This window comes from Poeciliopsis prolifica, unplaced genomic scaffold (assembly GCF_027474105.1).
Source record: "Poeciliopsis prolifica strain line A6 unplaced genomic scaffold, Auburn_PproV2 SCAFFOLD011, whole genome shotgun sequence".
Classification (NCBI taxonomy): Eukaryota; Metazoa; Chordata; class Actinopteri; order Cyprinodontiformes; family Poeciliidae; genus Poeciliopsis; species Poeciliopsis prolifica.
The window spans coordinates 2,920,565-2,934,626 of record NW_026562386.1 but is presented as its reverse complement, the minus strand read 5'-3'; the positions used below and the strand labels follow the sequence as shown (position 1 = coordinate 2,934,626).

The window sequence follows — 14,062 nt, the reverse complement described above, 5'->3', positions numbered from 1 at the left end:
CCAAAAAATATGGAATTTTTTTAATTCCATATTTTCATCAAGATAATCAATTTAATATAGTTTTTAGTAGTTGCTTTTTGAAAAACAACTTTCACTTTTCCCTGTTTTTTTTTTGGTGTGGATTATTTTGCATGATTTATCTTGTCAACTTAAGTCTGGTTCTCATTTAGAAATCTTACAAAAATAATCAGCATATGGGCACTGCTGTACATTTAACAAGCTCCTGAAGCAAAGGCAGACACATTGGCTTCATCATATGAAGAGGGTTTTATTAATCTCTAACAGCGCCTTGCAAAAGTACTTGAAGTTGTTTTGTCAATTTATAACAATGGTAAATGTTGATGCCCCTGTTTCTTTGCCACCCCCGTCATTGTAGCTCTGACTGAATGTTTCGTATTGTTCTGCTTGCCAGGTGAACCTTTAGTCATTTACAGCCTCCAATATTTTTGCTTCATCCACCTTCCTGGTCTCACAGCATGACTGCCATGTTTCCATGTAGACATTACTCATTCAAGGTGATCTGCAGTGTTTGTTTTCCACCATACACATGGCTAAACAACACATGGGCCAAATAAACAAATATCAATCATCTTGTTGAACTGCAAGTTTGTGCAGTTTGTACCGGAGGCTTCATTGATTTTTGTGACCTCTGTGTGACCTTCACCTCTGCATGACCCAACCCTGCTTTAAGTTTCTCCACACAACTCGAGCCAAATGTCGGTTTTTATTTAGGGGAAATAGGCAAAAGGGGCTAAATATAAATTCATGGCAAAATCTGTCACTCTGCTACATGAAAAGTTGGAGACCTATTTGAATTTTAAAAAAAAGTTGTTTATATATTTGGGTTTCTTTCTGGGTCATTTACCAGCAGATTTGGACAAACTCAGGATGTTAATAGAATTATTTCTATTTTGACTAAAAATATTTTAAAAGTAGTTATTTAAAATGTGAAGTTCAACATGAATGTTAATGTCCATCTTTCAATGCCTCGCATAATGTTTGAGGGAAAAAACTCAAACATACGCAGTGACAAAAATATGTTTATTCATAGTAGACAAAAGAGAAGTCATAAAACTCTCTGCGGGTGAAACCGTCCACATGGGAGCTTTTGTGGTTGACATGCTTGACAAATTTGAGGGTTTCTTTGTCCCTGTAGACGAGAGCGAGGGAGTTGTCCTCTGGATACACAGTGAGGAGCTGAAAAATAATAACGATATTCACAGATGTGCAGTGCAAATATCTGCCTTTAGACCGTCGACACTCACCTCCTCATCTTCTTCGTTGGCAACATAACATGTGAAACCCCCAAACTCTGCCTCCCAGTCTGTGAGACATTCATTCTGTGAGCATTACAGTGAAAACCTAAGGGTCAGTTTACTGTTTGTGTGTGTGTGTGTGTGTGTGGGTTTCACCTGCACAGCCAAACGGCAGGATGAGGTCCAGAGCGTACTCCGCCTGTGCAGCCTCAGCATCATGCAACAGAGTGTAACCACCATGAGACCAGCGACGCACCTCTCCACAACACACGGGCGAGCTCAGCTCTGAGGAAGAAGACCAGACCACACGAACAAACCTGTGAGCAAACGTTTCGACCGAAACGATTCGCCGGATTAATCATGACCAACTGACACGTGAAACGATCCTCAGCCAATTCAGTGATCGATTAATCTTCGAACGGAGAATACAGACTGAAAGAGCAACATGTTTAGAGCAGTAATTAAGCCAAAACTCTACAATATGTATGAAACAGGGTTTATTTTAGCAATATTATAATGTATTTATCTGAATTTATTCTGTTTTAGTCAACAGACATTAGCTTCTGTTACGGTTACCATAGTAACCAGTAACTGTCAGCTCCGCCCCCTTTATTCCGTTGCCGTCGGTAACTGTTGCACCAATCAGAAAGAGCGCTGTGTTTTCTTTACAAGTATTATATTTTTAAATACATGTTGGACAAATGTAATGGTGTACAGCGCTTCAAGAGTAAATGAGTTATGTTTTGTGTTTGTTTCTGAATGTTAATGTTGCCCATCTCAGCTACAAATGTTAGCTTGTGCTAACAGCTCACTGGGAGCCGTGGTTTGTTCTGGGTTATTTATTTTTATTTAATGTATAGGGGCAGAAGCTGCTGGACTGATGCTAATCACCAACTTGATTTTCTCTTTTCTTAGAATAAATACAGCGAACCTGAATGTGTCTGTCGTGAAGTCGACCTACTGCAGCTGAGATGAAGATAGAAGGGTTACATAATATATATAGTTTGCATTTAAGATAATAAACCTTGATATGTTCTACCCAGGTCTCCCCAAGTGGTGTAGTTTTACCTTAAGCCATTTAAAATCTGTAAAAACTAAAATAATTGTTAACTGCAGGCCTAATTTCAACCCACATTTTCACATACTTTTCCCTCCGTTGTCGGCGCCTGCCTGTGATGATGACAATGATGGCGATTCTGCTGACGTTCCTGCGACCTCCCCCTCCTCTCTGTCGTCCTTCGTCTCTCTCTCTTCGTCCTCATCATCTGCCGGACACAGGTAGTGCAGCCGGAGGCCGGTGAAGTTGGAGAGGAGGAGGAAGAAGGTCTCTGAGCGGAGCAGCTCCCAGCACACACTCACACACTCCGGCAGGGAGTCAACAGAGGCTGATTCATAACACCTAAAACAGCATTTAGCATCAGAATCCGCTAAATGTGAAACCTCAGGGCCGGCCGACATCACCCACCTTTTATTGGGCGGATCTCTCTTCATCCACTGAATACGAGTCTGTCGCAGAGCTTCGCTCACTTCCCTGAACTTCTCCTCCTGAGGAAACAATCTGACAATAAACCTGGAGGAATACCTGGATACAGGAAGTGAAGACGAAGGCAGAGCTGTTACCTTTAGAAAATCTTTGAGCTGAATTTCAGAGCTGTCTTCAAACTCAGTTTGGATCTGCTCTTGGTAGGAAATATCCAGGTACAAAGGATTGATCCACTCCAGCAGCACAGTCTCCTATCAGGAGCAAAAGCAAGCTGCACGTTACACAATTAATAGGATGTATTAGCTGACTTCCCTGTTTTCACTTCTTTTTGTCACATTTAAAGAATTTTTAAACAACTTCAGCAAATATAACTTACAGTTCTCAAACGAGTTTATCGAGTTTTCTAAACAAATAAATTTAAGCACTTTTAAGGTAAGTTTCAGTTTTCCAGCTGCACATTTTGGATTAAAAGGAATAGAAACGAACTAAAAGAAAACAGTTTCAGTTCAAAATTATGTAATTTCATTTCATTTTTTACAGTTATTAATGTCCTGTGATAGTATTCTGTATTTTACAGCAGAGACAAGGTAAATTAAAATATAAAAAAATTGTATGTTTTCAAATCTCTCTCTGACACACGCCCTGTAAACCTGAGAACAAAACACTAATTAACAACATAAAAATCACCCAAAGCCAATAATGTTGTTTAACATAGAGAATATAACGCCTAACTGCTTAAATTCAAGTATCTGAAAGGATCTCACGCAAGGGAAAAATAAAAGTAATTACATCTATATTATGCACTACTTATACCCAGACTTGATGATTAAAAAAAAAAAATCATTAACCAATAATTGATGATACATCTGATAAAATATTCAATAATTTTACTGAACTCCAATCCAGAGCTGCACAGCATTCTGGGGGATGTAGGCAGAGGAAAGGCTTTAGCTGCTCAACCTCTCAAAGCTGAATTAAAAAAAAAAAAAAAAAAAAAAAAAAGTTGGTGGAATTAACTCACTCTCTCACTCTTGGTAGCCTAGCAACTCACTCTTTAGTTACCTGGCAACAACCTGTTAACTGGAGCAACTTAAATTTTCGCTATAACTGCTTAAAAATAGGAAAAATGAAGCTGAGTGAAAACTCTGAGTAAAAGTGGGAAAGGGGCAGAATTTCACATTCAAAACAAAAAAAATTATCAATAATTATTGATATCCACTGATAGAACACACTTGATATGTTTTTCAGTCATAGTGTCTGGCTCTATGCTCTCATAACTGAACATTTCTTGTTTAATTGGGCCTAATACTCCATCATACAATTCACAGAAGCAGTGAGTGAAATAAAACCCACTTTTTGAACATGTTCTCTGTAAAAAAGGATTTTTTTTTAAAGAAAAGTAAGCAAGAAAAAAAAGACTAATATCAAAAATCTGATCTGGTATGTAAAAGTCTGAGATTTCTCTTTCCCACAAGCACTCACATCTCTGGGTAAGTGTGGATGTTTGAGGACGGACGGCTCTTTAAAACGAGGAGGACGCTCCAGAGAGCGGCCGTGAAACCAGCCGCTCAGAGACAGACGGCACTTGTCCTGTGATAAAACTTCAGAAACCTGCAGAAAAAAGCAAAACAAACAAACAAAAAAAATCAGCTCAAACCAACCCCATACTGAGAGCTACAGACCCAAATCCTGACCTGGTGAAAAGATACTGGAGACACTTCAAACAGGACGAGGCTGTTCCAACACGGTACGAGTGACTTCACGACGCTCTCCGGCTGGAAATTACCTGACGACAGTGATGGCAGTTAACAATACAGCTGCACACACACACACACACACACACACACACACACACACACACACACACACACACACACACACACACACACACACACACACACACACACACACACACACACACACACACACACAGAAAGAGAGGCACCTACTGTCTGTGGAGTAGAGATCCAGGCTGCCCCCATCGCTGCTCTGCCATGGAGGTACAAGATACAAAATGAAAGCCACGCGCCTCCCTTCCAGCTCGTCATCATGGCACAAAAGAACATCTGGAAATGACACAAAATGCAATTTACTGTCACCAAATGCAGCGACTTCCTCTAAGTCTCTGGGTTGTGTTGAAATCTCACCTGTGTACTCATATTTAGCACAGGAAATATCCACGGTGGGCTCCAGCTCGACCCCCAACACGTCCCCGAGCCACGAGCGGAAACGCCCAAACAGAGCCGCCCTAAAGAAGAAGAAACAGTCGACATAATAATAAAACTCAGAGACAACAAACACAGGACAGTCTGCCATGACATTTGCTGCTACATGAATTATAGATGATCACAAACAGAGGGGGGCAACTCTTACTGTATATTTAATAGCAGCATTTAATCCCCAAAGCTGGACTGATTTAATAGGTGTGCCAGCCGTACGCTTGTGAACTGAGACACTTCGTTTAGCTTTTATATCTTTTGTTTAATCAGAATAAACATATTTCTATGTTGGCACAGCTTTTTAAACGTAATTCACTCAAAAATGAAAGTTAATGCAATACATTTGATTAAGAATCACAATCAATAAATGAAACATATTTCATTTATTGATTTTAAAATCAATAATGAAGGTGAATGTCGTAGAAAAAAAATACAACAAATAAACTTTATGTATTTCATTTATTTAACCTGTTCATACACATGTAAAAAAAAAATAAGACAAATACAGAAAGAGATAAACAATATTTAAATTCCTGTCAACACACATTATCTCTGTGTCAGGTGAATAATTATCTCTTTTTTTTTTTAATCATGAAGATAAAACACTAACTACTTACCATATCTAGCATCTACAATTAAGACAGTCAGTTTTTCTCACTTTATTCACTATAGTTATTTCAATAACTACTGTTTTCTGTCTCTACACTAACCGGTCTGCAGCTCATTTTAACTTGTTTAAATCATCCCTTCACTGCATGACGACATAAGAGGTGAGCAATCTCTGGCGCCCCCTGGTGGAGGCGACCATTAAATCAACAAATTCAAAGCTCCATAAATTAATAAATAGGCAGTTTGTGAATAAATAATCATAATAACGAATCATATTAGTTACACGAACCTTTTTTTAGTAAGCAATGCACACATTAAGCTTAAAATAGGTTATGGTTTTACCAAAAACAGATGAAATATGACAATTTACTGTTTTGAAACAATTTCAGAAGGAATCTTGTATACCGAATATGACTCATATGAGGTCTTTATGACTGAATGTAAGCTTGTTATCTAATGGAGTGATTCCCACACTGTGGGTTACAAAAATCAGGTACGGGATCGTAACATTTTTTAAGCGATAAAACTATTTTTTAAATGTCTGTATGAAATAACTGGTTTTATTAATCTGGTCTTTTTCACATATCTGGTGACCCATTTATTTATTTATTTTTTTAAATAGACGCTCCTTTGGTGTGGGTTGAGTTTTGTTTTTGTGCTTTCTTATTGTAAAAGAAATCCAATTGTCAAAACATTTATGTTGCCTCAATTATTTTATACCGACTAGAATTAATCTTTGCTCTTCAATTAAAGACAAGATTTTCTGCCGTTAGACAATGTTAGACAGTGACAGTATCTTTTGACTTAGTTACATTTTATGTATTTTTCTAACGTTATCTGGAAAAAGTAGAACAGCAGAAAAGGCAGAGGCATGTTTTTCTGTTAATCCTCTTGTCTGCTCTCAAGTTTGAGCTGAATTCAGCCGTCATTAATGCACCTGCTTCTGTAACGCGTTTAAAAAGAGGCCACTCTGTCAGGTAGGAAATATTGATTACAGTAGAAGTAGGTTTGTGTGTCTGGTATCGGGGATAAGCTCTGGAACAGGTGCAGGAGCAGAAGAGATTAACCACCCATTAAATGTCACGTCAGCGCCTCCACTGTGAGACAATTACCCACACATGTGAAACAGGACGTCTTGTTTTTTTGGCAAAAATGTGCTTCTTTTTTATTAACGGAAAGCATTTAAATGTTTCATACTGATCTGGATTTATTGTTTTTGTTACCTTATTGCTGCAATGTGCGGTTCTTTTCTCTTCTTCAGATCATCTGACTTAGAGAACAAAGAAAATAATAATTAATAATTGACCACATTCCAGGAGAAATAAACCAGGGTTTGATGGTCACCTGTTTAAACTTGTACAGATCGTTTGATTTCTCGTTGAAGTTGAGCTCCAGCAGCTCTCTCTGCAGGTTTTCTGCAAAGGTTTGGCTGCTCAGGAAGTTCTTGATTATGCAGTGAGGGAAAGGGTGGCAGTCCAACTCCAGATCTCCTGCAGCAACAAGAAGAAATAAAAATGTTTTTATCATATATTAGCCTCCATTTCGAAAGGCCAGCTATACAAAGACAGTCTCCCTATCCTCAAATCTAGAACTGAGTGAATCTGACCTGCAGGCAGTTTGTTGATACATTTTTTTAAAGATAGCATTTTCTTGAAAAAATAAATTTAGTGCAAAAAATGTATTTTTCATTCAACAATGAAGATTTTGCACAGTTCTTCAGTTTGGAGTAACTGGATCCACAAAAGCAAATATTTTCTATAAAATCACTGAAATTATTTTGTTGATTTCAATAAAATCATATTTTTTAGTTTAATATTGAGCAGATAAAATAATAAAGCCAGTTTGTTATAAAAATAGATAAAATTTTTGTGACCCAATGTGCTTCAAGATAAAGATTTTGGCCTTCACAGCAGAAAGTTTGGGCAAAACTGATCTAATCTGGTCTAATTTGATCTAATCTGAGCAGGGGCTCCTATAGGCGGGAACATTATGACAATTCTAAGGGGCCCTGACCAACAGAGGGCCTCCACAATTTATTTATTTATCGTTTGTTCATAGAAATAAAAAAAATAAAAGAAGATTCAAAGGTTGTTTTTAGCAGTACAAGTTTAATGTTACCACTCCCAAACCAAAAACACACACATCCATGAGTTTGGCATGAGAGATAATCTGTGACAAATCTATGTGTCATCGACTTGTGACAGTTCACAGCATATTTTATTGTCCATTATTATATTCTGACCAGCACCAGATTTTGTGCCGCTGTGGGCCTTTCACAATAAGCAACAAATCAATTAACTGCATGATCATTTAAAACAAGCTCAATAATTTCCATTTGTCTCTCTTTCTACCAGAAAGTGGATGAGAAAAGTTTTCAATCTGGCACTTTGGTCTCAACTAGAACTTTTTTTGAAGGACAATTTAGTTTACAGAGGCTTCAGAATTGATTTTAATTATGCTTTGGTACCAGTATTTCATAGAAGTGCTCTGGTTATGTAAAAAAAAAGTTATATCACTCTTAGGTCTTTATTACTCCAAGTTAGCAGGGGGATGCATTTTTTGGCAATATGGATTTTCAGGCTGCCAAATTTGCATCCCCTCTATTTTCATCAAATATTATCCAATTGAGGTGAAACTCATACCAGCAGTTCATAGAACTACTTTGGTTATGTAGAAAAAAAAAGTGTAATTCCTCCTCATTATATTTCTCCAAATTAGAAGGGGGATGCAAATTTTGGCAGCCTGAAAATCCATACTGCCAAAATATGCATCCCCTGCTAACTTGGAGAAATAAAGAGTTAAGAGTGATATAACTTTTTCTACATAACCAGAGCACTTCTATGAAATACCGCTATGAGTTTTATATCAATTCTATAATATTTGATGAAAATAGAGGGGATGCAAATTTTGGCAGGAACCAAATCCATATTGCCAAAAAATGCACCCCCTGCTAACTTGGAGAAATAAAGAGTTAAGAGGGATTTCACCTTTATGACACTTGTTTTCTGAGTTTCCGCTATAATTTTCATATGAATAGGACAATAGACAGGGGATGCAAATATTAGCAGGCTCAGAAATTAAAATGCATCTCCCCTACATTAATACACTAGACAGTTAAGCGTGATATAACATGTTCTACATAATGGGTTTTGTAAAGCTTTAAGCTATTATGGTGTTAAAAGACAAATAAACCTATGAAGGTTTATTCTGTTGGGCTTACTATGTTCTGCTCAATGTGTAAATTATGTAATCTCAACTTTTGTTTTCTCTGACATGTGCGATTTAATGGGTTCCCAATAAAGCGCACATGTGTGAGAAAAAAAAACCATGCACAAATTACCAAAGTTTTTTGTACTGTTGTAAGCAATAAACAAACTCCCCTTCAGTTCGACCTTACGAGTGGAGACACATTGTTGATGTAATCATTAAAATATCTTCCAATTAAGTATTGACAAAGATCAATGTGATTTTTACATGTGTTGTAGCATTGTTGTTAGTAGCTGCTGGAGATAACTAAAATACTTACTTTTAATGTAACTTACTTTCCAAATCAAGTAATCAGTAATCTAACTAAGTTACTTTTTCACAGTGACTGTGCCATCTCTGGTCCCAACAGAGAGGCCGGTTGTTATGACTCAGCTCAGCAGGGGGAAGGAGAAGTTACATTAAAGACTCTGAGACATTAAAGGTTTATCAGTGTAGAGTTTATTGTTTGAGTTAGTAAAATACAAAGGTAAAAAAAACTACAATCAGAAATGAAGATCTTATAAACAAAAAACAATATTCACAAAACAACCAGAGATGTAAACCAAAAGCCATAACCAAACAGGACCAGAAACCCAAGTGTACGGTATACGATTCCGACTCAAGAGGATGGTCCCGATTCGGAGTTCGATACCAACTCATCGGGACCCAATGGCAGGTCCCGACTCAGAATCCGGTCTCGAGTCCGGTCCCGACTCCGAGTCCGGTCCCGACTCCGAGTCCGGTCCCGACTCCGAGTCCGGTCCCGACTCGAAGTCCAGTTCACACTCCGAGGCCGATCCAAACTCGAAGTCCGGTTCCAACTCCGAGGCCGATCCCGACTCAGATGAACTCGGAGGCCGTCCCGGGTCGGAGACAGCTCCCAACTCAGAATACGATTCCGATTCGGAAGCCGTCTCCGACCCGGTGGGACTCAGAGGCCGGTCCCCACTCGGGTACAGGTACCAACTCTGAATACGGTCCCGACTCAGAGCACGGTCCCGTCTCAGACGTTGGTCCCGACTCAGAGGCCAGTCCCAACTCGGTCCCGGGAGAGAGTCCAGGCCCGAGTCAGAGTCCAGTCCCGAGTCAGGGGCCGGTCCCGACTCAGAAGCCGGTCCCAAGTCAGGGGCCGGTCCCGACTCCGGTCCCAAGTCGGGAGCCGCTCCCGACTCAGAGTCCGGTCCCAAGTCAGGAGCCGGTCCCGACTCAGAGTCCGGTCCCGACTCAGGAGCCGGTCCCGACTCAGAGTCCGGTCCCGAGTCAGGGGCCGGTCCCGACTCAGAGTCCGGTCCCAAGTCAGGAGCCGGTCCCGAGTCAGGAGCCGGTCCCGAGTCAGGAGCCGGTCCCGAGTCCGGAGCCGGACCCGACTCAGAGTCCGGTCCCGACTCAGGAGCCGGTCCCGACTCAGAGTCCGGTCCCAAGTCAGAAGCCGCTCCGACTCAGAGTCCGGTTCCGAGTCAGGTGCCGGTCCCGACTCAGAGTCCGGTCCCAAGTCAGGAGCCGCTCCCGACTCAGAGTCCAGTTCCGAGTCAGGAGCCGGTCCCGACTCAGGGTCCAGTTCCGTGTCAGGAGCCGGTGCCGTGTCAGGTGCCGGTCCCGACTCAGAGTCCAGTTCCGAGTCAGGAGCCGGTGCCGTATCAGGAGCTGGACCCGACTCAGAGGCCAGTGAGGCTCAAAAGGTCCACTCTTGTATGGTCCGTCAGTTTGAATATCATCCGTATGAAATCCACAACAAAATATATTTAGAAATCTCTTCCACGCCTTTCCAACTCGGTTTCTTCTCAGATGGATTTTTCTTGGCCTCGACAAAGTTCTCCTGAAGCACTGTGAGATTTTGTACGTAACGTGGGTTGTCCCTTGATAACAACTTGAACAAGAATTTTCTCAATCCACTATTGTTTCCACACAAAAGTTGGTATATGTCTTCACAAAGTTTTTGGTCCATGTCTTCGAAGAACAAAAAATCTATATCTTTAATTTCTTCCCATATTGTCAGACTCAGCTTTGTAAGAATAGTATCAATGTTGTTCAGTGAGTGCGTGCCATGTGTGGATGTCTTCCTGGATTTATCTATTAATTTACTAAGAATCTTGTCAACCATTTTTCTTCTGTCTTCTTCAGTCCCATGTTTCAAGTCTATTGTCTTTGTGTCCTTCAAAAATTCTTCATCCTTTTCTTCATTCAGGCAATTCTTCCGCATATAGCTCCTCACTTGGATAAAATGTCCGTCTAATCTTCTTTCTAGTTGATGTAAACATCTTCTTTCCAGAAAGGGATTCTCCAGGTGATGCTTGAATTGTTCCGCCATAAACAATTGTCCATCTCTGTCTTCAAGGAGTCCTATCAAAATTAATCCAGTACATGAGATAAATTCGTCCTGTGTGAGACTTGTATATATCTTTTCAGCCAGCTCTTCAAAGTTCTCCGATAGTGCCGTCACGTTTAGGACTCCTGTTGTAGCTGAAAGCTCAAGTAAAACTCTCTGGTGTTGCCGCTGAAAAAACTTCTTTGACCAGGTGCTCCGTTTGAGAATCCGCGACTCTTCTGATGACTTCCACAATAGTTCACTAAGAAATGTTTTTGTGTAATCTGGCGTAATATTGCCGGGATGCACTCGATTTGAAAAAGTCTTTCTCATCTTTTTGAAAAGGGAAATGTTCTGTTTTGCAGGATCTTGGCTCTGGAGTTCTGTAACACTCATGCTGGTTTTGCTGATCTGAATTCAAATGAATCTTTTGTTAACCGCCCACAGAGTTTAGCTGATCAGTGATGTCATGGACTCTATGACATCACAAAGTCATCCTTAGAAGGGCCTCATGACACAGACATCCTTTGAAGTCATGCTGATGACATCATTGTCAGCAGCATGGCAACTGTTGCTAATGGTGCTAATAGCACACATTGAGCATGTGCTATAAAAAAGAGTCTGTGGGGATTAAATGCACCATCAAATCAAATCAAAATTCATATTGCCAAAAAAATGCATCCCCCCAAGCTAAAAAAAAAAACAAACAGTTATGAGTGAAATAACTTTTTCTATACATTTGTTCCCTTAGTTGCTGGTGTGAGTTTCATATCAATAGGACAACATTTGAGGAAATAGAGCGGGCAAGCATATTTTGGCAGGCTGATAATAGGCTTTGCCATAAAACGCATCCCTCTGCTAACATGTAGAAATAAAAAATTAAGAGTGGAATAACTTTTTCTAAAGAAGCAGAATAGTTCTATAAGTTTCATGTTATTAGCATAATAACATTAGAGAAAAATAGAGAGGACATGCAAATCAATATTGCTGAACAATGCAACCCCTGCTAACTTGAAGAAATAAACCAGAGTAGTACATAACCAGAGTAGTTCTAAGAACTGCTGGTATGAGTTTCACCTCCATTCTATAATATTTGATGAAAATAGAGGGGATGCAAATTTTGGCAGCCTGAAAATCCATATTGCCGAAAAATACATCCCCCTGATAAATAAACGTGATACTGTTACAAATATCTTTAAAAGTTTCCTCTTCGGTCGGATTTAGAACGATGCGCGCTCCTGCGACAGGGATGCATTTCTCGGCATAACACCTGTTTATAAATAGTACTACAACTGTGACCAGTCCACGGGAAACGCGTTGTGCTTCACCGGCCTTTGCTGTAGTGGGTCCTGTCGCTCCACGCCTCCTTCACCGCTCGCTTCACCTCCTCTTCCTCCACGGCTCCACAGAGATCCGCGGCTTCCACGCTGCTCCTCTTCTTCTTCTTCTTGTCCGTGTCTCCGCTCCCATTCTGCGCCCGCTTGCAGCTCATAGCTGGGGAATCTCTCCAACATAAACTTCGCAGACACTGGATAGCGTGAAAGCGGCGTCGCGGGTAAATGACGTCAGAGGGCAGCAGTCGCTTGCCCGGTGTGATGACTATCAGGCTGTATTGTTTACTTTTTGTCTTCGTTGCAAGACATGTTATGTACTTTTACACATTTGTTAGGGAACTATTGCTTATATAGACAAAAAACTACATATTTATATTTTTATAAATTATTTATGCATTTATTTTATTTACTTTAAATCGCAAGATCTTTTCGTAACATCAGCATTTGTGGATTATTTAAAATATATTTTTATACCATTATTCCTCTGTTAATTTGTTTCATGTAATCTGACATTATTGTATTAAATGAATTTATTTTTTCAAAAATAAAGTACATTTTTTAAAAATCCTGTAATAAGATTCAATAAGATTTTTAAATGTTTTACCAGAGTATTTGAGCTTCTAAAAAAATTATTCTTTGTTTAATATCAGATTTCTGAGCATTTAAACAAACTTTTCCAAAGTTTGACAAAAAAAAAAAAAAACAACAAAAAAGCCAGCATTATGAAAGTAGTTTTTTTCCTGATTGAGAAACATTAGACTAATTTTAAACAGGTCACTTATAATATAAATGACTTATTGATCAAATGAAAATATTTTAGACTATAATCCAAACAAGCCAACCAATCCTTCTAGGATTCTCTGTACATCAAAACATGTTGGATTTATAGTTTCCAAAAGTAATAAATCTTTGCCGTTTAATTCAGTTAGTGGCTTCAGTGAATCATCTTAAGAACTAATGAGACAAAGGAAATGTCCTACTTTGAACAAATAACCCTTTCTCCCGTTATAAACAGCATGTAAGTCCATTTGAATCACCTGCATTTATAAATACATTTCTCATTATTCCAGAATTACATTTACATGTAAACACTTAGTCAGTACTACATATAATACAGTAAAAATACCTTAAACACTAATAATTCGATCATTATTTCTGAGGTAAAGATTTTCAGAAGCACTATAACACCGTTTTTATTTTTAAACAAGTGATAAAATCTTATTGCTGCGTAATTTAAATCTGCCTGTAAGACAAATCCCAGGGAAAAATCCTCCAAAATGTGCAGCTGGGTGCCTGAAACCCAAACTTCTACTAAAGTAATATTGTTTAATGGTAAAAAATAAACAGTCATGAATGCAACGCATTACAGTAAGTGAAGTATATCTTAAAAGCATTTGTCATGTTGTCCATTGAGCCTAAAGTAGTTTGATTAAAATAATGCTATTTTTATTCATTCAATTAATTTAATTACTTATCTGTCCATTGTAAACACCTGCTTCTAAGGTGGCATTAACATGGATTTAAAGTCCTTCCTCTGTGTTTAAAAGCATAAACTTGACAGATTTTTAAAATGTGCTGATCAACATCCAGTATCTGTAACTTTATAAAAA

The 14,062-nt window shown here is 39.1% G+C and overlaps 1 protein-coding gene across 2 annotated transcripts; it reads right to left on the bottom strand.

Annotated features, from left to right (window-relative positions):
• Nucleotides 1–1,024: 1,024 nt before the first annotated feature.
• On the bottom strand, nt 1,025–12,672 carry ogfod1 (2-oxoglutarate and iron-dependent oxygenase domain containing 1). 2 transcript variants are annotated; one of them, XM_055037036.1, is made up of 13 exons: nt 12,451–12,672; nt 6,912–7,057; nt 6,791–6,837; nt 4,887–4,987; nt 4,689–4,805; nt 4,434–4,525; nt 4,222–4,350; nt 2,877–2,990; nt 2,722–2,801; nt 2,402–2,655; nt 1,413–1,541; nt 1,266–1,324; nt 1,025–1,197 (listed from the first exon to the last, which is right to left on the bottom strand). In XM_055037036.1, exons 1-13 carry the CDS (start codon nt 12,608–12,610, stop codon nt 1,042–1,044), a joined length of 1,584 nt encoding a protein of 527 aa, XP_054893011.1. In that variant the 5' UTR covers nt 12,611–12,672; the 3' UTR covers nt 1,025–1,041. The 2 variants fall into 2 exon arrangements, 1 of the variants encoding a protein (XP_054893011.1); XR_008606436.1 differs by having other exon boundaries at nt 1,181–1,197; nt 1,266–1,340.
• Between the last annotated feature and the right edge of the window lie 1,390 nt (nt 12,673–14,062).